Here is a 26157-nt window from a genome sequence, read left to right on the forward strand (position 1 = left end):
TGGCCGTGGACGAAGCTGGCCTATGGCGGAGCGGGCGGCGTGGGGGCTGCCGCTAAGTCAGTCCGGGGGGCAGCCGGCCGCGCGGGCCCGTTAGTCACCGGACCCCGGACCCTCCCCCGATCCCCCGCTTCCCGGAACAGCGCCGGCAAAGCGGAGCCCCTTTCCCCACGTTGGGTGAGTTGGCCCAGGGGCAGCTCGTCGGGCCAGTCGTTAAGCGCCTACTCCATAGGAGGCACCGGGGAAGATACCCCGTCGGCAGGTCGGACGCAGGCCCCACCCCACGGGGGTCTCAGCGGAAGGGGGTGCCAGGACGGGAATCGAATCCCTGGCTTTCCGAGGACGAAACCGTGCCACAGACAAGCTACGTGACTTGCCCGAGGTCACACGGCAAGGCAGGTGACGGAGGCGGGTTTAGAACCCGGATCCCGGGACTCCCGCGGGGAGGGTCCTACCCATTCGGGGACTAACTTTTCTGGGTCTCACTTCCCCCTGGTCTCTAAAATGGAGTTCGAGCCCGCGAGCCCCGTGTGGGACGGGGACCGGGTCCAACCTGATGAACTCGTATCTACTCCGGGGCCCGGTACGGCGCCTGGCACAGAGTTTGACGAGGACCGTAGAAAAAAAGAAAGGGGAAGGAGTGCGGGACGGCCAGCGGCCGAACCAATGGGGAGAAGGAATGGTGGATGGGGTGGGGGAAATAAAGGGGCGGCGATCCGGGCGAGGGGTGCAGGCCTTAACTGGGCCTCTCTGTCGACCGTCGTCCTCCCAATCCTCCCCCCATTACCACCCCGGGCCAACCCCCCACCCCCTCCCCGATCTCCCCGCTTCTGGCCACCCGGACTCCCCTTCCAAACCAGCCATCTCCACCCCCCGCGGGCCTCTCCTTGTCAGTTCCTGCTCTTTCTAGTCCCCTGGCCACTCCCTCCCTGCCCTGCAGTTTCTTTGTATCCCGCCTTCACTTTCCTGTTTCGCCCTTTTCTGTCTTCGGTCTTATTGAGGGAGGACCGGGCCGACCTCTTCCAACAGCTGCCGCTCTTACCGTTGCTGCTTCTCGAGGGTTGCCATTTTAATAATAATGGTATTTGTTAAACGCTTACTATGTGACAGGCACTGTACTGTTTTCAGTGTAGGCCGCACAGTAGGTGGGGCGGGAGGAGGAGGAGAAGAGAGGATTCTAGGAAAATCGAGGGGAAGCCCGGGTTGGAATCCCACGTCTAAATCATCCCTACCGTGTGCGGGTCACAGAAGAGATACTGGCTAATGATATTATAGTTGTGGCATCTGACTGCTTGCTGTGTACCAGGTGCCGTACTCTGCCCTCGGGTAGATGAGCGGATCAATTACTGACCCTGTCCCTTATTGGGCTCACTCTCTGAAGGGGAGAGAGATGAGGAAATCGAGAAATAGAGAAGTTAAGTGATTTGCCGAAGGTCTAACGAGGCAAGTGGCGGAGTGAAGATTAGAACCCAGGTCCCCCGATTCCAGGAGGGACGACGACTCACTCCCGGGGCTCAAGAAGTCTGGTGGAGGAGTGCGTGGAAGAGAAGCAGCGTGGTGCCGGGAAGTGAGGAGCTGCACAGAGAAAGAAAAGGGAAGTGGCAGTAGAAGAGGGCAGCAGGAAGTGTGGACTTGAAGCATCTGAGGGTGGAAAGAGTGAACAGGGGAGGGGGCACCGGCAGTGCGGGTGGAGAGGGGAAGTCAAGATATATATGGGCCACCCCTCCCACTTCTTCTGTGGCCCTCCCTGCCACTTTCATCCTCTTTATCTGTGGCATTAATTGGGTGGCTCTGGTAAAGGGAGCATGATACTGGGCACTTGGAAGCCCACAAAATAAATATGGCATGGTCCCTGCCCATAAGTAGTCATTCAGTTGTATTTATTGAGCGCTTACTGTGTGCAGAGTACTGTACTAAGCACTCGGGGGAATACAACAATAAGCAGACACATTCCCTTCCCTCAACGAGCTTTAGTCGGGGGGGGGGGGAGGCAGACATTAATATAAATAAATTACGGATATGTACATAAGTAGTGTGGGGCTGGGAGGGGAGAAGAACAAAGGGAGCAAGTCAGGGCGACATAGAAGGGAGTGGGAGAAGAGGAAAGGGGATGCTTAGTCAGGGAAGGCGTCTTGGAGGAGATGTGCCTTCAGTAAGGCTTTGAAGTTGGGGGGTGGAGAGTAACTGTCGGTCGGATTTGGGGAGGGAGGGCATTCCAGGCCAGAGGAAGGACTTGGGCGAGGGGTCGGTGGCAAGTTAGGCGAGGTCGAGGCACGGTGAGAAGGTTAGCATAACCCTAGCCCAAGCACTGTACAAGTGCTCGGTACAAGTGTTCAGGTACATACAAGATCGTCAGGTCAAACACAGTCCTTGCCCCACACAGAGCGCACCGTCTAAAGGAGGGAGAGCGGGTCTTAAATCCCCATTTTTTTCAGAGCCCCATCACCGAGGGAGAGGGACAGTGTCTGATTCTCACCTGTTTATTCTCTCCCCGTACTTAGTAAAGTTCTCTGCATACAATAAATAGGAAACTGAGGCTCAGAGAAATTAAGTGACTTGGCCAAGGTCATACAGCAGGAAAGTGGCAGACTTAGAATGAATACCCAGGCCACCTGACTCCCAGCTGTTCTCGCCCCACTAGGACACATTCTGGATGGTTCATAAGTGTGGAATTGGCTTGGAAGTGCTGAGGCAGTAAGCAGGGGATGTGGCCCACAGAGGATAGGTTTAACTGTCCCACATATGGCTCACAGCCTTAGTCCCCATTTTCCAGACGAGGTAACTAAGGCACAGAGAAGTGAAATGACTTGCCCAAGGTCACAGAGCCAGAATTAGAACCTACATCCTTCTGACTCCCAGGCCTGGGCTCTATCCACTAAGCCACGCTGTTTCTCTTAATTACCTATTTGTAAAATGAGTCTAACAGTCCTGTTCTGCCAAGGGAAAAAAAAAAAAGAAACATTTATCAATGAAACATGATTATAGAGCAGAACAATATTTTCGGACAAGAGCTTTAGTCTAGAAAAACGAATCACAGGATAGAATTGGTTGGCAGTGATAACATTCATGAACAGTCTTATCAGGGTGTTGAGTAATATAGGAAGGAAGTTGTGGCCCGTCTGCTTGTCGACAGCGTGATGCTATCCAAATGAGAAAGTGATACTAAAGTAGGGAGAAACAAGGAAATAGGGAAGAAATGGTTTGGAAGATGTTCTCTTGTTTTCTGTCTGACTCTCTCTTTATGGCATCTTAAACGATTTTTCACTTTGCTGTGTGTGATTGTCTGATGATGTCCCTCCAGCCAGGAATTGTCTCTAGTCCATCAGGGCATTTGTAACCATCATCTCAGTAACTAGGCTTGTCGTCTCAACCGTTGAGTGCTTCGTGCAAGCAAGGGGCTAGTCAAGATATTAAGCGTCTAAAATCTGTTTTGTAGGAGTGTTTATCTCAATCAAAGCCTGTGTAGCGTGACTCAGTTGAGATGGGACCAAGGTGGGTAGTCAGGACACATAATAATAATAATAATAATAATAATGAATCCCAGTTCTGCCACTTATCTGCTGTGTGACCTTGGGCAAGTCACTTCAGTCCTCCTCTCCTCTTCTCTCACTTCCTTCTGCATTGCCCTGACTTGCTCCCTTTAGTCATCCTCCCTCCCAACCCCGCGGCATTAATATACATATCTGTAATTTATTTATATTCATGTCCATCTTCCCCTCCAGACTGCAATCTCGTTGTGGGACGGGAATGTGTCCGTTTGTTGCTGTGTTGTAATCCCCAGGTGCGTAGTAGAGTGCACATAGTAAACACTTAATTCATTCAATCGTATTTATTGAGCGCTTACTGTGTGCAGAGAGCTGTATACTAAGCACTTGAAAGAGTACAATAAAGCAATAAACAGACGCATTCCCTGCGCACAGTGGACTGACCTTACTTCTCCGGGTCTCAGTTACCTCATCTGTAAAATGGGGATTAAGACTGTGAACTCTATGTGGGACTGTGCCCAACCTGATTAGCTTGTTTCTAACCCAGTGCTTTTGCATAGTTCCTGGCACATAGTAAGTGCTTAACAAATATCATTTAAAAAAAAAAAAAGACAACTAAGCCACTAGGAGGGCCACTCCAGGTGCTGAAGCAGAGAAATGGATAGTGGCCCCTTTCTGCAGCCTTATGGGCCTTGACCTACAGCTTGACGGGTGGATGCGGGGAGGAGCCGGGTTGGGCGGAAGGCCGGGCAGTTGGCTTCCAGGCCAGCCTGGACCTCATCACATTATGCTGCGTGCCCAGCGTCACGTATGGTGTCGCGGACATGCCGGTAAGAATGGTTTTTTGGTTTCAGCATTGCTCCTGTGACTTCCCATGTCTTCCAGCTCTCCTTATCCAAGCATTCTCTCTGCAGGGCAAGATACCTCAAGCTCTAGGAGCAGCCTAGTCAATAATGATGGTACTTGTTAAGCGCTTAACTATGTGCCAAACACTGTTCTAAGCACTAGGGTAGGTGCAAGTTAATCAGGTTGGACACAGTCCGCGTAGGCTTGGGGGTCAGAGGTAGTGGATTCTAATCCCGACTCTGCCACTTGTTGGCTGTGTGGCTTTGGGCAAGTCACTTAACTTCTCTGTGCCTCAGTTTCCTCATCTGTAAAATAGGGATTAAGACCGTGAGCCCCATGTGGGACCACCTGATTACCTTGTATCTCCCCCAGTGCTTAGAACAGTGCTTGGCACATAGTAAGCACTTAACAAATACCATCATCATTATTATTATGTGGCGGAGCCAAGATTAGAACCCAGGTCCTTCTGACTCCCAGGTCCGTGCTCTGTCCCCTAAGCCACTCTGCTTCTCACAGTTGTTGCCAGGAACAAATCTGTGAAATACGTGCTCAAAGAATAGCTGCACAGATTCTCAGATATTGATGGGTCCCATTCAAAAGGTTGCGTTCTCTCCTTTCTTTACAGTTTGACTGCCCCAGGGACAGGTGCGGGGTGCTGAGAGACTGTGCCTCCTGAGAAGTGCAGACATGTCATTGGCCAAGATGCAGATAAGCAGTGACGACCTCCTGGAGAAAGAACAGCTCGACAGTGGGGGGTTTGGATTGGTGTCCTTGTGTTTCCATAGGAGCCACGGGCTGGTGGTGCTGAAAAACGTGTACACCGGCCCGCAGCGCACCGAGTAAGTTGGAATCAAGCAGAGGGGGAGTTCCTCTGTCTTCCTTCGGTAGAAATGAGTACGTAACTGTCGTGGTTGCCGCCTGCCGGGTTGATTTTATAGTAGTAAATGTGGTATTTGTTATGTGCCAAGAATTGAACTAAGCGCTGGGGAAGGTACAAGGTAATCAGATCCCACAGAACAAGTAGTATTTATTGAGCGCTTATTATGTGCAGAGCACTGTACTAAGCGCTTGGAATATACAAATCGGCAACAGATAGAGACAGTCCCTGCCCACTGACGGGCATACAGTCTAATCAGGTATTGACTCCCCATCATGTGGATGAGGGACTGAGGCCCAGAGAAGTTAAGTGACTTGGCCAGGGTCGTACAGCAGAACCCAGGTGCTCTGGCACCCAGGCCCTTGCTCTTTCCACTAGGCAAGAGTGCTTTTATGTTTTAATATGCTGGCCAAAGTGAATCCCACTAGCAGTTCAGACTTTCCCCTTAAAAGAAAATAAGGAGGGTGTTCTTTTGGTAGTTCTTTTACACTTAGCACAGTACCTGATATGTAGTAAGTACTTAACAGGTACTATTATATTATTATAATAGAGAGCATCCCTGCTCTCAAGATATGTACTCACTAGCAGGATTGTAAGAGGATTTGTCTCCCTCACCTCCCTCCAATTTCAGCTGCTAGAGAAGAGGGAGGTCGGACTGGTGTCGGAAGTCCGTGTAGGGATTCTTCTCTGAGTTTGAAGGTAAGTGGTAGGGAGGCACAGTGTAAAGATGGCATCTGCTCCCAAGAGTACCAGATAGAGAAGCAGCATGGCCTAGTGGAAAGAGCTTGACCCTGGGAGCCAGAGAACCTGAGTTCCAATCCTGGCTCTGCCTCTTGTCTGCTGTGTGAGGTAGGGCAAGACCCTTAAACTTCTCTGGGCCTCAGTTTACTCACCTTTAAAATGGGGATTAGTTCTTTCTCTTTCTGACTTAGACAATGAGGCACATGTGGGACATGGACTATGTCCAGCCTGATGATCTTGCTTCTACCCCAGGGTTTAATACAGTGCCTGGCACCTAATAAGCACTTAACAAATAGCATTTTTTTAAAAAAAATAAAGTCTTGTGTAGAGGCGGTTCATTAACTTTGTCCAGTTAGTTGCCCAAGGTTTCATAATTAGCCAGTGATAGCAGTAGGCCCAGGCCAGGGCCCTTTCCGCTAGAATCATTGCTTGACTGTAAGCCCTGTTATTGGTCCATGAAAAGAGCACTACTGTGACCATCAGGAGGCAAAGATTTTAGTCTTGGTTCTGCTTGTTGGGACTCTTCCGTCTCAGAGGTGAAGATTTCTGACGGGAGAGCCACCGAGGGCATTCTGTGTAGTGGACGGGTCCAACAGGATCCTGAAAAGTAGCTGTCTACCATGGACGGCAAAGACCGCAGAGACGGCTCTGGGCTGTGGTCACTTTGGCCTTAAATGGGTAACTTTGGCTTGCATTTCCTCCCACTGACTTGCTCGTTGCCCTCTTAGTCTAAGCACTGTTGATGCTGCACAAACGGCTAGCTCTGTTAATTCTTCTGCGCAGACACTTACTCATCAGTCTCGCCGGTAGACTCCATCATGTGCTCCCCAAAGGAGCATTTTCTTTCTGCATTTTGCTTTTACCCTTTTGACCCCACTATTCTTGTCAGCTGGGCTCCTCTTTACGGTGGTTGAGAAAGTGAACCTCTGCCCTCCCTGGCCTAGAACTGAATGAATTTTGGTTAAGAAGCTGTAGATTATCTGTCTTAAAACTGTACTGGGTTCTAATCCTTGCTCTGCTACTTGTCTGTTGTGTGACCTTTGGCAAGTCACTTTACTTCTCTGTGCCTCAGTTACCTCAACTTTAAAATGGGGATTAAGACTGTGAGCCCCACGTGGGACAGGGAATGTGTCCAGCCTGATTTACTTGTATCCACCCTAGCACTAGTATAATGCCTGGCACATAGTAAGTGCTTAGCAAATACAACAATTATTATTATTATTTTTAAGCTTTGTCATCCTCCTGTTTCCTTTCCACAGGTATAATGCTTCCCTTCTGGAAGAAGGAAAAATAATGCACAAACTGAATCACAGTCGGGTAGTGAAGCTCCTAGGCTTTATTTTGGAAGATGGCAACTACTCTCTTGTGATGGAATACATGCAGAAGGGAAACTTGATGAAGGTGCTTAAGACAGTAAGTAGAGAACTCGTTGTGCGACTGTTTTCTAGATGTTCGGAGTTAGTCTAATCTAATCTAGGGACTGTGTCTAATCTGCTCAACTTGATTCTACCCCAGTGCTTAGAACAGTGCTTGACATATAGTAAATGCTTAATTACTGTAATTATTATTATTAATGAAAACTTGAAGGAAAGAAATACTCCCAGGTGAATCATATTCTGTTAATTCCACTTAGCAATCAGTCCTCAACTTCCCTACTTGCTGGTCACCTCCAATGCCCCAGTGGATACGTAGTGGACAGGAGTGAGAGAGTGTCTAAAGCACTGCTCATCACTAGAACGATAATCAGTATCTTCCTGCAGGTCTTTGATCTCGAGGCGGCTCCTCTGTAGTTTATGATGGGGGAATCCCATCACATTAGACTCTATTCTTCTTCAGGAAAATATTGCCTGTTCCTCTTTCCAAACAGTAGACCAGTGGCAGTATGTAGTCTGAAGGCCCTGGATTAACAACGGTATAGTGTTGAATAGTGGAAAGAGCACGAGCCTGGGATTTGGACCTGGGTTCTAATCCCTGGTCTGCCAGTTGCTTGCTGTCTGACCTTGGACAAGTCAGTAACTTCTCTCTGCCTCACTTTCCTCAACTGTAAAATGGGGATTGCATGTCTGTTGTCTCTCCTGCTTAGACTGAGAGTCCCATGTAGGACAGGGACTTTGACTGACCTGATTATCTTGTATCTACCGTGGTGCTCAGTACAGTGTTATAAAATAAGCACTTACCAGTACCACAATTATTACCAAGATTGGCAGGATGTAATAGGCCCTGAGTTCTAATCCCAGCTCTGCCTTGGGCAAGTCACTTAACCTCTCTGTGCTTCGGTTACTTTATGTCTAAAATGGGGATAAAATATCTGTTCTCCCTCCCGCTTAGGGTGTGAGACTCATGTGGGACAGGGACTGGGTCAGATCTGTTTCTACTGTATCAACTCCAGTGCTTAGAACAGTGGGTGGCACACAGTAAGTGCTTAATTCCCCAGTTTTATTATTATCCTTAAAATGGGGATTTTAGACTGCAAAGCCCCATCCCATTACTTTCCCCAGTATGTGGCATGTGGTAAGTAAACACTTAATAAATTCCAAAACTATGATTAAGGCCTTTGGACCTAGAAGAAGAAAACAATTTCATTGAACAGGGAAGTATCTGATGGTTGCAAATGTGATGTTGAAACACAGAAAATTCACCTGTGAGGAGACAGTTAATTGGATAAATTAATGGGGATCCATTCACTAGCTTGCTAGAGCATCGTCTTGTCTTACCTATTGTTATTGTCTTTGAAAAGATGTTATCACTTTGTTTTAGACCAGTATCCCCTTGTCTGTGAAAGGGAGAACTATTCTGGAGATCACCGAAGGAATGAACTACTTGCATGGAGAAGGTGTAATCCACAAAGACTTGAAGCCAGAAAACATCCTTGTTGATGATGACTTTCACATTAAGGTGAATGTACACTCCCGGAAAAGAGGCAATACGCTCAATCTGTACTTAGGTGTATATCGGGTGATCCTCACACTTGGTGGGTACTCCAGAGTTTTAGCGGTTGATGGTTAGGGTGAAAAGCAAGGGGACCAAGGTTTAAATTCTGCAGTGTCAGGAACAAAAGATTTCCCAGGAATTACTGCAGTCTCATAAAGACCACTTTGAGGAGCCTTACTCTAAATTCTAGTAACCAAGATTCGTGTCATGAATACCCACAATCCCAGAGAAAGGGAGTTGTGACCTTTGCTTTCTTCTCACGATCTCATTTTGGACATTTTTTGCCACTGGCAAAGATAGAATATCGATCTGGGCCATCTTGGCATTGCTCATGCATGTTCTGCTCCTTGTTTTCCTCTCCATCACCGCTCTACCCAGCTGCTTCTCTTTACCCTTCCCATTTTTTTCCTAGCCCTTATATCTCCCTCCTCTCATTTTGCCCTTCTCAGCGTGCCCTAGGGGAAAGAACATGGGCCTGTGAGTCAGGGGAGCCGGCTTCTATTCCCGGCTGTACCACTTAACTGCTGTGTGACTTGGGGCAAAATCACTTGACTTTTCTCAGTTTCCTTACCTGTAAAGTGGGAATTAAATTACCTGTTCTCCTTCCCTATTAGACTGTGGACCCTATGTGGGGCAGGGACTGCGTCCAACCTGGTTATCTTGTATCTCTTCCAACCCTATTACAGTGCGTGGCGCACGGTACGTGCTTAACAATTATTATTATTATTACTATTCTCCTCCTCTTAGGTCCTGGCCAGCAATTTCAAAAGACAAGAAGTGCTATAGCGCTTGTACTCAAGAGTGTTGACTGTTTAATGGAACTCTTGGGGCTGCATATTGCTTCTTATGAAATGATTTTTGAGGGAACCAATGGAAGAACTGTTCAGGGGAGACTGCCTACCTGATCAGTATTTGCTATCGAAGCAGGCACGAGTCTCCTGAAAAGAAAGCAGAATGCTTTTTTAACTGAAACTATTATCCTGACAGTTTTCCGGTAACATGGAAGTTAATTAGAGTTCCAGCCATGGCCTGTTATTGTTTTCATTCTTGTCAGATGTGCCTTCTGCTTTCTCACAGCCTTTGGTTGCTTTATGAAATAAGAGAGGCCGTAGAAAAACCCCTAAATAGCTGGTAAACTCAGGAGAAACTTCTGGTAAAAAAAAAATCTCTTGGTTGCTAGGAAACCATGAAACTGTGTGGTTCACAATTCCTGGGAAGACAGACCTGAATCTGAAATGTACTGGGAAGGCTATGATTTATGCCAGCTTTGGCTTCACTGTAGATTTTTTTGAGAAGCAGCGTGGCCTACCGGATAGAGTAGAGGCCTGGGAGTCAGAAGTCCTGGATTCTAATCCTGGCTCTGCCACCTGCCTGCTGTGGGACCTTGGGCAAGTCACTTCACTTCTCTGTTCCTCAGTTCCCTCATCTATAAAATGGGGATTAAGACTGTGAGTCCCATGTGGGACAGGGACTGTGTCCACCCCTATTTGCTTGTGTCCACCTCAGCACTGAGTATGGTGCCTGGCACATAGTAAGCGCTTAACAAATAGCACAATTATTATTCCAGGTGGAGCCCTACTCACATTTTGCTCGCACCCTGCAGTACCACCACTCTGGTTTGATCCTGTTTTGCAGATAGCCGATCTTGGTGTTGCCGCCTTCAAAACATGGAGTAAGCTGACTAAAGAGGAAAACAATAGGCAGAGGAAAATGAAGAGCGCCCCTGAGGCAGCCGCTGGTACCCTCTTCTACATGGCCCCCGAGCACTTGAGTAGTGTCAACACCAAGCCCACAGAGAAATCAGATGTGTACAGCTTCGCCATTGTGCTCTGGGCAATTTTTGCCAATAAGGAGCCATATGAACGTAAGATGTTTGCGGGGATTTTTAGTTGACTAATTTTTTCATACGAAATCAACACCCCCCACATTGAGAATGAACTTGGTAAAATTGAGAGGATTTCCTCCTTGGAAATCAGAGAACTGTAGTCCGGCCTTGAAAATAAGTCCAGTGCTTGGAGCATGATAAGAATTGGAACATAACAGAAATCAGCCATCATGTTTACCAAAACATAATAGTCGTATTTATTGAGCACATACTGCGTGCAGAGCACTGTACTAACTGCTTGGGATAGTAAAGACACGTTCCCTGCCCACAGTGAGTTTGCGGTCTACAGGGGGAGACAGATGATAATATAAATAATTATAGATATGTATGTACATAAGTGCAGTGGGGCTGGGAGGCGGGAATGAGAAAGGGAGCAAGTCAGGGTGACGTAGAAGGGAGTGGAGAAGAGAAAAAGAGGACTTAGGGCAGGGCTGTTGAAGGAGATGTTCCTTCAGTAAGACTTCGAAGGCTGAGGGGAGTAATTGTCAGATAGGAGGATATAATACTCCCAGCCTACTTTGTCTTGGTGGAATTTTTCCAGAGAATCTAGGTATATGGGAACTCTCTGAGGATGTCTGATGTGGGTTCTTAGACTTATTTAGCCGAGTGGCAAAAACAAGTAAAGAATCAGAATCTACAGTTAGCCAGAGTCATTGCTAGGACTACTTGCTTGTGTTCTTGAGATCTCCTGAGGGGCTGTAGAGACTCGGTTCAATCCGTGGGATTTATTGAGCGCTTACTGTGTGCTCAGAACACTGTACTAAGCACTTGGGAGAGCACAGTGCATCAGAGTTAGTAGCTATATTCCCAGCCCACAAGGAGTTCATAGTCTAGTAGAGGAGACATAATAAATTATTATCATCATTTTTATTATTACTAATAAAATTATTTATCCATAATAAATCATGGGTATGTACATAAGTGATATGAGGCGGTGGGTGGGGTCAATAGAAGCAGTGGAAAGAGCAAGGGCTTGGGAGTCAGAGGTCCTGGGATCTAATTCCGGCTCCGCCACTTAGCTGTATAATTTAGGGCAAGTCACTTAACTTCTCTGTGCCTCAGTTACCTCATCTGTAAAATGGGGATTAAGACTGTGAGCCCTACGTGGGACAATCTGATTACCTTGTATCCCTCCCCAGTGCTTAGAACAGTGCTTGGCACATAGTAAGTGCTTAACAAATACCATCATTATCATTATTATTATTCTTATCAAGTGCTTACAGGGTACAGATCCAAGTGCACAGGTGACATAGAAGGGAGAGGGATTAGGGAACAAAACATTTTAGTCAAGGAAGGCCTCCTGGTGGAGCTGTGATTTTAGTTAGGCTTAAAAGATGAGGAGAGTGGTGGTCTGTTATATATGAAGGGGGAGAGAGTTCCAGGCCAGAGGAAGGATGTGGGCAAGGGCTTGGTAGTGAGCTAGATGAGAATCGGGTCATGGTGAGCAAGCTGGTGCTAGAGGAACGAAATGTGCGGGCTGAGTGATAGGAGGAGATCGGTGAGGTATGTGGGGACAGACTCTGTGGTTTGAAGCCAATACTAAGGAGTTTCTGCTCGATGTGGAGCTGTATGGGAAATGAGTGGGGAGATGTGGATTGAACTTTGCTTAGAAAAATGATTCAGGGAGTAGAGTGAAGTATGGACTGGAGCGGGGAGAGACGGGGGCAGGGAAGTTGGTGAGAGTTCAAGTGAACTCTTCCAGCCAAAAAAGCAAGTTCTTTTTGGACGTCTCCATCAGGGAATGCGTAAACTCATCCCCTCAAGCCTGTTCTGCTCATAAGTTACAATATCTATCTGGTGATAGGTAGACACACATGTATATACATACATACATGTGTATAAGTATACCTCTTGGTCACTAGATAGTAAACTCCTTGAGGGCAAGAATCATGTCTTCTAACTCTTTTTTGGACTCTCCCAAGCTCTTAGTACAGAGCACTCTCGGATGTTCAGTAAGTACTAAGGATTGAAAGTTTCCCTTCATAATTAGACACCAATGACATTGAAATTCACCTGTAGGTGTGGGCAACTGAAAGGCCCAGTGTGGATACCTGTCAGTTAATCAATTAGTGGTATTTAGTGAGCACGTACTGTGTGCGGAGCACTGTAGTGAGCATTTGGGGAAAATACAGTTCAACAGAGTTGGTAGACTCGATCCCTGTCCACAAGGAACTTAGAGTGTACAGGGGATACAGACCTTAAAACAGATTGGGGATGGGATAATAATAATTATGGTATTTGTTAAGCCCTTACTATGTGCCAGGCATTGTAGTAAGCACTGGGGTGAATACAAGCAAATCAGGTTGGACACAGTCCCCGTACTTGTCACAGATGAGGTAACTGAGACACAGAGGAAGTGAAATGACTTGCCCAAGGTCACACAGCAGACGAGTGGCAGAGCCGGGATTAGAACGCATGACCTTCTGATTCCCAGGCCCGTGTTCTATCCACTACGCCATGCTGCTTCCAGCTACAGACTTCAGGCAATCAAATCCGAGAGGGAACAAACACCTCTGGGAAAGAAAAGCCTGAGGAGGAAGACCCTGATGAGGCATCTCTTTGTGTTACAGATGCTATCTGTGAACAGCAAATTTACTGGGGCATTATACATGGTAACAGGCCAAACGTGGAGGACATCAGGGAGAGCTGCCCAAAGGAAATCATTGACCTAATGGAACACTGCTGGAAGGACCACCCAGAAGACCGACCAACATTTGAAGGTATGAATTCTCTTCCCTTTCAGGTGGGATGCTGACCGGAGTTCAATTTTCAGTTAGCAAAAAGAAGTCCCAATTTCCTTCTGATTTCAAGTAGAATCCTGGAGCTTTTCAACCATTTTTCCCTCGAAAAGAGGTCACTTTAGGCCCAGAGCAAACAATAATCACCTTTTGTTTTATTTCCCCCTTTTGCCCTGCTTAATTAATCTTTATTATATACTCTTTGTTCCTTTTGACTTCTGATGATGGTATCTTCCCTGCACACCTCCATTCACTATTTTTCCTTGTTTGGTGTCTTTTCTCTTCTGACCATCTCAGACAGGACCCATGTTTTGCTTTGCCAATAAGACATACCCGTTTCTGCATGTCTTTTAATGATCCAGGGCACCTGCTGCACGTGGGTTGGTGGGGAAAGGGTACTAGCAATTGCCAAGGAATCTACTCTTTCCTTTTTTCTCAGAAGGTGGTACCAGTCCCCTGACTCAGTCCACTGTGGGCCAGCTGCAAGTCTTCAGGAAACCTCTTCTAAAGACCTTTGCTTCCTAAGTCTTTTCTGTTCCAGTCCTTTCCCATGCTTTCTCCCACCTAGTTTTATATCCCCAGAACTGCCCTTCTGGCTCTGGATCCTATTCCCTTCTGTCTTCACCTCTTCTGAATAGCCAGAGCAGAAATATCTCCTTCGGCTTCTCTGCTTGCATGTCTTCAGCTTCCTTCTAATAACTTCTTGGGGTCATTTATAGGGTCAGGAACTTCCCTTATTTTATTTTTTAATGATATTTGTTAAGCACTTATTATATGTCAAATGCTTTTCTAAGCGCTAGGTTAGATAGAAGTGAATTAGGTTGGACCCAGTCCCTGTCCCACATGGGACTCTCAGTTTAAGTAGGAGGAAGAACAGGAGGCCTGAGGCATGGAGAAGTTAAGTGACTTGCCCCAGGTCACACAGCAAGCATTTGGCAGAACTGGGATTAGGACCCAGGTCTTCTGACTCCCAGGCCTGTGCTCTTTTCACTAGACCATGCTGCTTCTCCACTGCTTATTTAATCCTTCCTCCTCCAAACAGCTGGTTGGAATGGGGAAGTGGGGAGAATGTTAGGGTGGAAAATGACAGGGGAAGAGAGTGTAGTGTGAGGACAGAGGACTCTCATCTCAATGTCACTGTATTCAGTGGGCTGGAAGTTAGCAGAATTGAGGCTTTAGCCAGCTGTTGACTGCCCTAGCCCCTGATGCAGAATAAAAGTGAGTGGGAAAGGGAAATCAATCTCTGAATTCCTGATGGGGAAAGGTGTTAAAGCAGAAACACCCAGACATCTCCTTTTTCACCTTTCTTGTGGAAAACTATGTGGCTTTTGGTCAGTCTAGTTTAGCACTCTGCCGCTGCTTCTTCCTTGCACCTATTTTACTTTTTCAAGTCTCCCTGTTTTTCTCCAGAACCCCAAAACCATCCATCAACCTCCTTTCCACTCCTGACAGTGAGCAGAATCCAGCTATCTCACTGGGGCTGAGATTTACCAATTCTTTCTAGGGTTCCCAATCGATCCTTGGTTAAATCCAGAAATAACAGAGAGGCCTCTCTTCAGTTTTAATTTGCCATCATTTGGCTCATCAAATGATTCTCTGTGCATACCTCTGAATCATTTCAGTACCAAGTCATCATTTGAAGTTTTTAAATGCTGGGTTCTCATTTCTATTTCAAAAACGTTTACTATCCACAGGTAGTATTTAGGAGAATTTGATGTTCTAAGGGTCACGGGTTAATATTTTTGCCTACATACCAAAAAAATCTTTGTTAAAGAATTGATAACATTCTTTTATTTATAGGAATTCACCAAGGATTCAGTCCTTTTTACCAGAAACATTTTGAAAAAAACGTGGAGACAGATGTGATTAATTTAAAAGTAAGTAAAATGCTAGGTGCTTAGAAATGATGGTTTGAACCAAAATAGGGCAATATCTCTAACATGAAAATGACAGTAATATACTCGATACATTTTTTTAACTACCTCTTTTTATTAGCCACAGTCAAAGCAATGAGCATAAGCTGTGAGTCTGTTCAGAAGGGCAAGGAGCATGAGCTTTGCTTCCGCTGTACAACCAGTGGCATTTACTCTTTGCTGTTGATCCAACGGAAAGAGTTCTGGCTCTGGGAATCAGGAGACCTGGGTTCTATCCTCGGATCCGTCTGTTGGGACAATGCTATTAGCGATGAAGCTTTCTGAGAAAGACCTTGGGCATTCCAAGAGGTGGACAAGCCTATCCAGAATCCTGGGGAAAACAGCTGACCAATGTGGCCAGTAATGATAATATTAACAGTAATAACTGTGGTATTTGCTAAGTGCTTACTGTGTGTCAAGCACTGTTCTAAGAGCTGGGGAAGATAATCAGGTCAGACACAGTCCCTGTCCCACACAGGGCTCAATCTAAGTAGGAGGGAGAACAGGTATTGAATTCCCATTTATAGATGAGGTAACTGAAGCTGAGAGATAGTAAGTGTCGTGCCCAAGGTCCTAGAAAAGGCACATGGCAGAGCCAGGACTAGAACCCAGATCCTCCATCTCCCAGCCCGTGCCCTTTCCACTAAGCCACGCTGCTCCTCCTCCACAGTGCAATCAGTGGTATTTATTGAGCATGTACGGTGTACAGAGCATAGTACTGAGCACTTGGGAGAGTACAACCGAGTTGGTAGACATGATCCCGGCCCTCAAGGAGCTTACCATCTCATGGCAGAGCTCACTATGGCTACTGAAGCAACTGTCTTCTGAGTCACGGCACTAAGGCACAACATTGGCACTATGCCGAGGTCATTTGGGAGAGAAAATACCTTTGCCTCTGGGTTTGCTACCCTCCTTTCCACCTGCTCACTCACTGCACTTCCCAGTGCCCCAGTGGAGACGTGACTAACAGGAAAGTGAGAGCATCACTGTACAAACCACCAGCACTGTAATCAATTTCTTCTCACAATGACTTGGTCCTCGAGTCTCAGGACCGAGGCTCATCCATGGGAGAATTCAACCTAATCACTGAATATGGTGCTCCGCACTTAGGCACTCAATAGTGGATCTGTTCACCTCCACCATCAAGCTAAGTGGTGAGGATCATTCTGCACTTGTCTGCTGTGTGACCATGGGCCAGTCGTTTCACTTCTCTGGGCCTCAGTTTCCTCACTTGTAAAATGGGGATTCAATATTTGGTATTTGTTAAGCGCTTACTATGTGCTGAGCACTGTTCTAAGCGCTGGGGTAGACACAGGGGAATCAGGTTGTCCCACGTGGGGCTCACAGTCTTCATCCCCATTTTACAGATGAGGTAACTGAGGCACCGAGAAGTTAAGTGACTTGCCCAAAGTCATACAGCTGACAAATGGCCGAGCCGGCATTCGAACCCACGACCTCTGACTCCAAAGCCCGTGTTCTTTCCACTGAGCCACGCTGCTTCTCTATCTGTTCTTTCTCCCCCCCACTTAGCCTAGGAGCCCCATGTAGGACAGGGACTGAGTCCAACTTGATTGACTTGAATTAACCACAGTACTTAGTAGTATATAGTGCTGGGTATATAGTAAGCACTTAACACATGACATTATTATTATTGTTGTTGTTATTTTCATTATTACTGCTGTAAATTCTGATTCAGAGTAGTCATTAGGCTATATGTGCTTACACCCCTTCCCCTCCGGCAATTTTATGAGCCATGTGATGAGGTCTATCTCGACTTATCTTCTAATATTGATTTGATCGATTGGTTGCTTACTAAAACCTATGTTGTTTTTCTATGCGTGCGTGCATGTGTACATGTGTAGAAAAAGTATCCTGCCCCAAATGAAATCGTGCAAAGGATGCACTCGCTCCAAATCGACTCAACACCCTACCGTGCAAGCAGCACACCTCCAGGTAACTTTTCATGATTTCGCACCTTCGCTTTAGGTCGGGTTTTTTCATATCAACCACCTCAGTCAGGGAATGTGCATCTTGAATGAGGAGGATGATTGTAAACTACTTCTGCTGTATTGCAGGGAATGTGCAATAAACAATATTTTTTTCGGACAGCTAAAATAATATCTGATTTAAGGGGTATGTTATTTTTGAAAGGCTCACCTGCTGAAATCCCAGCCCGACCTTTTGGCAGAGGACCTGCAAAACAGAAATACCAGTGTAAAACAAAAATCAAACAGAATCCCAATTTCTTTCAAACCCATGTGGGCCCTGGTTCCTGTTGTTGGGCTGAGTTAGACTTTTATTGATTATGGTAAGTTTATTGGTAGATTACAAAAATTGATAATGTACAGAGTGCTATTGAATAATGATGTCAGATCTCTGAGAAATTCCTCCTAACTAGTTCCATTGAGAAAGGAGTGCTTAGAGTACTTCAAAATTTAGCAGACTTTGAAGCCTGGCAAAGCGACAACCTCAAGGGTTGTGGATTCTAACCCAAGCTCTTCCTCCATCTGATTGTGGGCAAGCCGTTGGACTCCTTTCTTCCCATGAAGAGGCCAACTCTGTTTGTCAAGAGGTTAGCATCAGGCCTCTTGAGCTGATCCCACAAGGAATCATATTCCCCGATTATCCCCAGCAAGGCTTGGAGAAGCAGCGTGGCCTAATAGAGCACAGGCCTGGGAGTCAGAAGGCCCTGGTTTCTAATCCCAGCTCTGCCACTTGGCTGCTTTGTGACCTCGGGCAATTCACTGAACTTCTCTGTGCCTCAATTACCCCATCTGTAAAATGGGGATTACTACTGTGAACCCCATGTGGGACATGGACTGTGTTCAACCTGATAAGCTCATATCTACCCCAGTGCTTAGTACAGTGCCTGGCACATAATGAGCACTTAACAAATGCTTCTCCCCCCCACCCCGAAAAAAAAAGCCTTCAATATCTTTTTCCAACTTCTGATAATATTTTGTCTGGTCTCTTAATGCCACCTTATTGATCTACCAGCAGTAGCAACTCACTCATGGTGAGTCACACAATGACCCTAAAAATTCAGAATTGCCTGGATCCTCATGTTGGATGTTGGGTTTTGGAGGGTGGGAGGGAGAGTATGGGTGACCCAATCCCGGCCAGTAGATTTGGGGCCTGGCTCCACCAGACCCAAGGCTGATCTGAGCCCAAGCCCACCCTACTCTCAAATTTGGCTGAGAAGCAGCATGGCCTATTAGAAAGAGTTTGGGCCTGAGAGTCAAAGGACCTGGGTTCTAATCCCTGCTCCACCACTTCCCTGCTGTTTGACCTTGGATAAGTCACTTAACTTCTCTGTGCCTCAGTTCCCTCAACTGCAGAATGGGGATTCAGTTCCTGCTCTCCTGTTCTCCCTCCTATTTAGACTGTGAGCCCCATGAGGGACCTGATTATTTTGTACCTACTTCAGTGCTTACTACAGTGCTTGACACTTAATAAGCATTTAGCAATTACCCCAGTTGTTTTTATTATCATCTTCTGTGCCTGTGAAAAGCTATCTTTCTGAGTGCTGGCACTCTTCCTCCTACTCTCTCAGTCTCTATTACACATCCTATTGCCTATTTATTTTCTGGGTTCACCCAGGACGATGGAGTTTTCGTGGCTGCCTGCCAAATGTTGTTTCTTCAAGACTCGGGCCTGGGACCCAGGTGAGATTCATTCCAGCGTTGTATCCTCCTTCCCTTTTCCAGATCAGCCCAATTCACTGCACAGCTCCCAGGACCTTGGGACTTGTTATGTAGATGATGCCATGTTCAGCCCTTACCCTGAAAACCAGCCTGTGGAGACCGAAGCCCCCTCGGAGGAGCCCAGCTTACAGCAGAAACTCCAGGAAGAAGCCAACTACCATCTCTTTGGCGAACGCCTAGATAAACAGCAAAGTTTCCAGAACAAATACAGTGCTGCTCAAGGCATAGAAGAAGAAAGGAAACGGAGAGTCTCTCACGACCCCTTCGCAAAGGCTCCCGGGCCTTTCCAGACTCTTCAGCCTGCCGGAGCCAGGGCTGCCGCTTACCACGGTCTGGCCGGTTCCAGCGTTGGGTCTCAGCAGTCAGCGGCAGCTGGTGCCGCTCCCTCACTGCCACGGAGGGGCAGTGAACCAGCCAGCCACAGTGTTTCTTTCAGAACAAGACCCGCAAAGGTGCCAGCGGCCAGCACGGAATACGGGTACGAACCAAACCCAGGCCCTCTGTTTGGCCTGCATAAAATACCTGTGCCGGAGACTAATTTTGATCCGCTGGCCAACATGCCGACCTCTTCCTATCCCAAGAGCCTGGCTTCCATAGGTAAGCAAGCCTTTTGATTTCTCCTTGCAAGATGTGTTTGGTCTTTTAATAGCTGCTCTTCTAACTACAGTTGTTTCCTGAAAGGAAGGTGGCTGCTGGCCGGGACATAGGGCATGAGCAACTGGGAAAGTTGTTTTTTCTAATCGGTAGAATGGCCAGCATGGAAACTCATAAAGCTTTGCACTGGCCATTGGAATTGGGCAACACAAGCTAAAATCAACTTAAAGTGCTTGTTGGCAAGAGTCTAACACCTCCTTTTTTTATATTTTTATGGGCAGAGTTAAGTGAAGGCATCCAAAACTGCAGACTAGTGAAAAAGATTGCCCTAGAAAAGGAGAGAAAATAGTAGTTATCCCAGGGCTCACCGATAAAGGTATACAATTAGCTGTTTGGTCAATCAGTCAATCAATCAATGATATTTATTGAGCACTTTATGGGTGCAGAGTACTTTACTAAGCACGTGGGAGAGTACAGTACAGTACAAAAGAGTTGATAGACACGTTTCCTACTCTCAGTGAGCTTAGAGTCTAGAGAGGGAGACAGACATTAAAATAAATAAATTATGGATATATATGTGAGGGTTGTGGGGCTGACAGTAGGGTGAATACAAGTGCCCAAAGGACAGAGATCCAAATGCATAGAAGCAGCATGGCCTAATGGATAGAATGCAGGCCTGGGAGTCAGAAGATCATGGGTTCTAATGCCGTCTCCACCACTTGTTTGCTGCGTGACCTTGGGCAAGTTGCATAACTTCTCTGAGCATCATTTCCCTCATCTGTAAAAATGGGGATTAAGACTGTGAGCCCTTTATGGGACAGGGAGTGTGTCCATCCTGGCTATCTTGTATCCACCCCAGTGCTTAGAACAGTGCTTGGCACATAAGTGCTTAACAAATACCACAACTATTAATTATTATTAATTCAGCCAGTCATCCTGAACACTGGTAATAGAAGGATCCATAGGGCAAAGAAAGGGTTGGAAGGGGAAGGTGAAAAGAGGTTGAAGGGTGAAATTCCGGCCCTTTAATGTGCTTCCCCCACCCCCTCAAATTAATGGGACCCCACCCCGGGAAAATGCTCCCAATGAAGTAATCCTAAAAGGCACTATTGGTTTTCACCAAATAATATTTCTTGGGATCATTTCTGGAAAGAATATGAAAGTGGGTATTAGTCAATGCCTATTTATAGGTTTCACTTTTGCACTGTTTTGTGAATTTTGAAAAAAGTAAAGGAAAATTGTGGTATTAGTTCTAAGCACTGTGCTAATCTACTCTGGAGTAGATTCAGGATTATCAGGTTGGACACAGTCTCTGTCCTACTTGGGGTCACAGTCTAATGGGGAGGGAAAAACAGGTGCAGTTTACTCATCAATTTTTACAGATGAGTAAACTGAGGCATGGAGAGGCTAAGTGACTTGCCCAAGATCACACAGCAGGCAAGAGGGAAAGTTGGGATTAGAACCCAGGATCTCTGACTCTCGGGCCCATGTTCTTTCCACTGGGCCATGCTGCTTCTCATAGCCATAGACCGTGAACTTTTGTGGATTTCCTCAAAGCCACCATTTGAAGGATTTCATTTTTTAAAATTCCAATAAGAATTATTACGGCCCCGATAGAAGAGGCCCTGGTCAAAGGGTCGGAATATGTGGATTTAATTTCCTATTCTGTGGAAGATCTTAGGTAATTCATTCACTTCTCTTTTTCTTCCCCCTGTGAAGAATGGAATAATAATTTCATCTATATTTATCTCTTCTTGTTTTGTGAGAATTCATTGTGTTATTCAAATACAAGAGAGAAATATTATAGTCTATTTCATTTACTGAGAAGAACAAGAAGACTTTATGAAATGATAATACTATAAATGTGGTATTTAAGTGCTTTCTATCTACCAAGCACTATACTAAGCACTGGGTTAGATAATCAGGACACGGTCCTGTCCCACATGGGCTCATAGTCTAAGGGAGGGAGAGAACAGTTATTGCATCCACAATTTACAAATGAGGAAACTGAGGCACAGAAAAGTTAGGGATTTGCCCAGAGTTACCCAGCAACCAGGATTAGAACCCAAAACCCCGACCTTTCCGACTTGTGCTATTTCCACCAGGTCATACTGCTTCGCACTCCCCAGATGGTGGAAAATTGAACATGGAATTTTATACAGGTCATTGCCCATAGCTGAATACAATAAATATTCTCTCATACACAGCACTATCATAAGTAATCCCTGCTATTTTTTAGAACCTGTTTTTCAGTCTGGGCCTTATTGCCAAAGTTTAAGTGAGGATTGATTTGCTAGGTAGCTGGGCTGTTTTTTATACGTCGACTGGTGTCTTTAAGTGGGATTTTAAAATGCTGGTAGACTTGGAATCCTGTAAATTAATTGAGCACTTAATCTGTGCGGAGCACTGCAGTAACATTTGGGAGAGGACAATACGATAGAGTCGCTAGACACGATTCCTGCCCACAAGAAGGGATCTACAATGGGAGACAAGCATAAAAATAAACTACTCTTTTGACATATTCGTTCAATTTTAATTATTAAAATTATCTTAAAATAATGAAATCAATGTTCTCTCTTCAGTTAGTCTATTGCCATGTCATTACCACTTGAGTTGTTTCTTCTTAGTTCAATCAGCTGTGTTCATTGGACTTCTTCGTCGTGTAGAGTACCGTACTAAGCACGTGGGAGCGTATTTATAAAATTAGTAGATATATTCCCAGCCCTCAAGAGTTTACAAGTTTGCACAAGAGACAAGACAGTAACTAAATTACATATAGAAGAAAATAATAGGATACGTAAGTGCTAGGTGCGCTGTAAATCCTTAAGTGTTTAGATGGCACAAAATGGTGATGTGGGAGCTAGGGGTTGTAAAGTGGGGCGATTAGAAATGAATCAAGGAAGTCCCCCTTGAGGAGTTGTGATTTTTTTCATTCATTCAGTCGTATTTATTGAGCACTTACTGTGTGCAGAGCACTGTATTAAGTGCTTGGAAAGTACAATTCAGCAATAAAGAGAGACAATCCCTGCCCGCAACAGGCTTACAGTCTAGATTTGGGGCCAGCATTGAAGATGGGTAGAGCTGTGGTCTGTTGGATAAAGGAGGGTGGAGGTCCAGGCTAGAGGTAGGAGGTGAGCAAGAGGTCGACGACAAGAGAGGTGAAAGCGAGGCACAGTGAAAAGGTTAGCTTGAGAGGAACAAAGAATGTGAGCCAGGGTGAGGTGGGAGAAAAGAGTGGGAAGATAAGAGAGAGGGAGATGATTGAGTGCTTTAAAGTTAATGGCCAGGAGTTTCTACTTGATTCCGAGGAGAATAGGCAACCACTGGAAATTTGGGGGGAAGTGGAGATTCTGTACAGAATGACATTTTAGAGAAATGATCTGGGCAGAAGTGTGAGCTAAATAAGGGAGTAGCAGAAGGCAGGGAGTTCAGTGAAGAGGCCCAGTGCAGGAGTCCAAGTGCCCAGACCAGCCTGGTGGCTATTTGCAAAGAGAAGGAAGGGTTCCTGGAAATCTTGTGCACGAAGAAGCAACATGTTCGACTTCATAGTTTGTCTAAAGTCAAAAAGTAAGGGATAACACAATCGCTATTTGTCTACTTCCCTCTAGTCAGTCCTGAAGCCATTTTTGAAAAACCTTGTACACTTTCTGCAGAAATTAAATGACCGTGTTCCCTCTTAACCAATGCACTCCTTTCTGTAGCCCTCTGCACTGCTCAGCGTATTCTGTCATGTTGAATCTGTATTCATTTACTTATTAGTGTCATTTTTGTTTTCCGTGACCTCTGGGTAGAAGACTTGGGACGAATCAGCATAACCCGAAGCAGTGCCATCCAGATCGGAAATTGCAATTATATGATGATTGACGATAAGAGTTTACAGCCTGCGAGCACATATCTAAACTCTCAGACACAGCTAGAGTTATGGGCTATCTTTGGTAAGCAAACTAGTCCCCGAAATGCAACTTTCTACATGTACCATTAGGCTCCCACCTCACACATGCCCTCCTACTTCAGTTAAGTTGCTTCTCCGTGAATTTAGGACAAGGCCTATAATTCTGTACCTCTTCAAAACTGCCCACTTTTGTTCTCCCATCACTCTACAGCCTTTCGCTTGAAGACTGTATCCTGAGTGTCTGCAAGTCAATCATTCCATCATTGGGTATTTGAGAGCTTACTGTGAACTTGAAGAGCATAGTAGACTTACTGTAATTTGAGAATGGAGGGGGAGGAAGGTCAGGGGGAAACCCCATTTGCAGGTTCAGACCTATTGCATTGGAAAAGTCCAGTCCAGTGAGGAGCTGGAATTAAAAACAAACAAACAAAAGAATCCAGAGCATGTCTAGCTTAGCCTGAGAAGTGTCAGCTATTTTAGTTACCCTCTGTTCCTTTAGTTCTTTCGAGTAGCATCTGGGAGAGAGCCATTCTGGAGCAGAACTGCAGAAGTGGCAGGAAGTCCTTGCTATTCATGCCTCTTCCCCCTTCTGATCTGCCCCCCCCCCTTCCTTCCCATTTTCATGAATTCCAGGAAACCCCAGGGAATTATTAAGATGACACCAGGCCCGTGAATCCCTCTCCTTTTTCCTTTGGCAGAGAATCCGTCGAGTCTGCTTGATGAACACCTGCACCCCGTGAGAGAGAACCTGGCCAAACAGTGGAAAAATTGTGCCCGTCAACTGGGTTTCACCGAGGCCCAGATTGACGAAATCGACCACGACTATGAGCGAGATGGACTGAAGGAAAAGGTGTATCAGATGCTCCAGAAGTGGCTGATGAGAGAGGGCAATAAAGGGGCCACCGTGGGAAAGCTGGCCAAAGCTCTTTATGAGTGCAAGAGGATAGATCTTCTAAATGGTTTGATACGCATGGTCCAGAGCCAACCCAAGTGATGAAACCAGCAGAAATGGATACAAACGCTTTTTTTTCCACTTTGGGAAGTGGACTATACGAAGGAGGCCTGTACTAGCCAAAGAGGCCTGTACTAGTCAAGGAGGCCTCTTTGGGTTGAGGGACTGAATCCTGCCAATCTGCTCATGAAATTTAGGGAGATTGGAAGAGAGCAGGCAACCTAGGAAGGCTTGGTATTGGAGAAAAAATGTGCATGGTGGTAAATATAATTCTCCAAGATACTTCCAAAAACTAAATCCCAAATATGGTATTGAGTGAGAATTGATGGTTTGGATCAGTTGCTTTTGATCTCCTTTCAAAGTGTGCCACTCACTGATAGTTTCTTGTCCTTAGATCTGTGAAATGTTGTGACTAAGTAAAAATAGTGTATTTAAGAGGACTGGAGAAAAAGGAAGCCACAGGCCCTCAAGTTCTGTGCTGTTTTCCATACAACTTTCCCTACCACTAAGCTGACCTTCCGTTGCAGGACAAAAGGAGAGAAGCAACAGGCCTGTGAGTCAGAGGATCTGAGTTTTAATCTCAACTCTGCCATTTGCCTTTGACTCTTCTATATGACTCTTCTAGGCCCATTATCCTCAATTGTAATAAAATGGGGACTAAATTACCTGTTCTTCCTCCTACTTTGACTGTGAGCCCCATGCGAGACAGGGACTGTGTCCCACCTGATTAACTTGTATCTACCCCAGCGCTTACTTAGTACAGTGCTTGACACATAGTAAGTACTTAACAAATACATGAATAGGGTATTCCTTAAGATCTGGGCGCCTGTCCTAAGAGCAGAGTGATTTTTTTTACTGTGGGCAACAAAGTGGAACAGTAGGAGATTACAAACCCTATTACTGAGTTCTAAACTCAGTCCTGTAATTAACTAATGAGTCTGAACAGTTTTGTTTAGCCTCTCCATGCCTCAGTCTCCTCATTCTGTAAAATGGGAATGTCAATTCCATCTTTCTCCCATGTAATGTGAGAAATGACTGGTAATGACTGCAAAGCACTTTCTATTACTTGCCAATAATGCCTTCAATTGCGTTTCTTCTCCAACCTTCGTAATGTGTCCCAGGGGTTCTTGCTTAGATGTGTTATTGCTTTTTAGCGCCCTGTGTTATTGCTTTTTAGCGCCCTGTAGTATTTTCCCATGGATTTAATGGTGATCCTTGAAACCAAAGATGTTCTGATTCCCTTTCTCTACCCATCACTGCCTGAATGTCCTTTATGATGCTGATTGAAAGTCTCTTGAATGCAGCCCAAATCAGCAATAACTTTGAATTGATAAGTTTGGAATATGAAAGAAGATTTCATTTTTTAATCTTTTCTTAAATTTGACAATAAAACTTTAATTTGATATCTTTAGCTTCCAAACTCTGTATGTTTTTTGTTTCAGTGATGCCAGAGAGGAATCCAGCAGACCTCTGTCTATTCCAAGAGCGAGAGAGAGCGAGCGAGTGTGCACGTGTTAGTCTTCATTTTAGAAGATAACGCTTCTGATAGTAAGATCTTATGAATGTGTGCAAGTGTGACTGAGAAGGCCATTGAAAGACTGA

At 45.7% G+C, this 26157-nt stretch overlaps 1 protein-coding gene across 5 annotated transcripts; it reads left to right on the plus strand.

The window, feature by feature from the left end:
* RIPK1 (receptor interacting serine/threonine kinase 1) lies at positions 1 to 25975 on the plus strand. 5 transcript variants are annotated; one of them, XM_029054036.2, is made up of 11 exons: positions 1 to 174; positions 4954 to 5167; positions 7206 to 7359; positions 8704 to 8841; positions 10513 to 10741; positions 13333 to 13482; positions 15301 to 15377; positions 17276 to 17366; positions 19121 to 19714; positions 23503 to 23646; positions 24302 to 25975. In XM_029054036.2, the coding sequence occupies exons 2-11, from the start codon at positions 5016 to 5018 to the stop codon at positions 24595 to 24597; spliced, it is 2025 nt and encodes a 674-aa protein (XP_028909869.1). In that variant the 5' UTR covers positions 1 to 174; positions 4954 to 5015; the 3' UTR covers positions 24598 to 25975. The 5 variants fall into 5 exon arrangements, with proteins under 5 accessions (XP_028909869.1, XP_028909870.1, XP_028909868.1 ...); XM_029054037.2 differs by lacking the exon at positions 1 to 174 and adding an exon at positions 218 to 396; XM_029054035.2 differs by lacking the exon at positions 1 to 174 and adding an exon at positions 218 to 392.
* The last annotated feature ends 182 nt before the right edge of the window (positions 25976 to 26157 follow it).

Source organism: Ornithorhynchus anatinus, chromosome X3, assembly GCF_004115215.2.
Source record: "Ornithorhynchus anatinus isolate Pmale09 chromosome X3, mOrnAna1.pri.v4, whole genome shotgun sequence".
NCBI classification, from domain to species: domain Eukaryota; kingdom Metazoa; phylum Chordata; class Mammalia; order Monotremata; family Ornithorhynchidae; genus Ornithorhynchus; species Ornithorhynchus anatinus.

Excerpts from the sequence above, each read along its gene's own strand:
- RIPK1 (XM_029054036.2), top strand. The coding sequence starts at position 5,016 with ATGTCATTGGCCAAGATGCAGATAAGCAGTGACGACCTCCTGGAGAAA. Across the intron at positions 8,842-10,512 it reads ATGATGACTTTCACATTAAG|ATAGCCGATCTTGGTGTTGC; the intron begins GTGAATGTACAC and ends CCTGTTTTGCAG. Across the intron at positions 17,367-19,120 it reads TGCAAGCAGCACACCTCCAG|ATCAGCCCAATTCACTGCAC; the intron begins GTAACTTTTCAT and ends TCCCTTTTCCAG.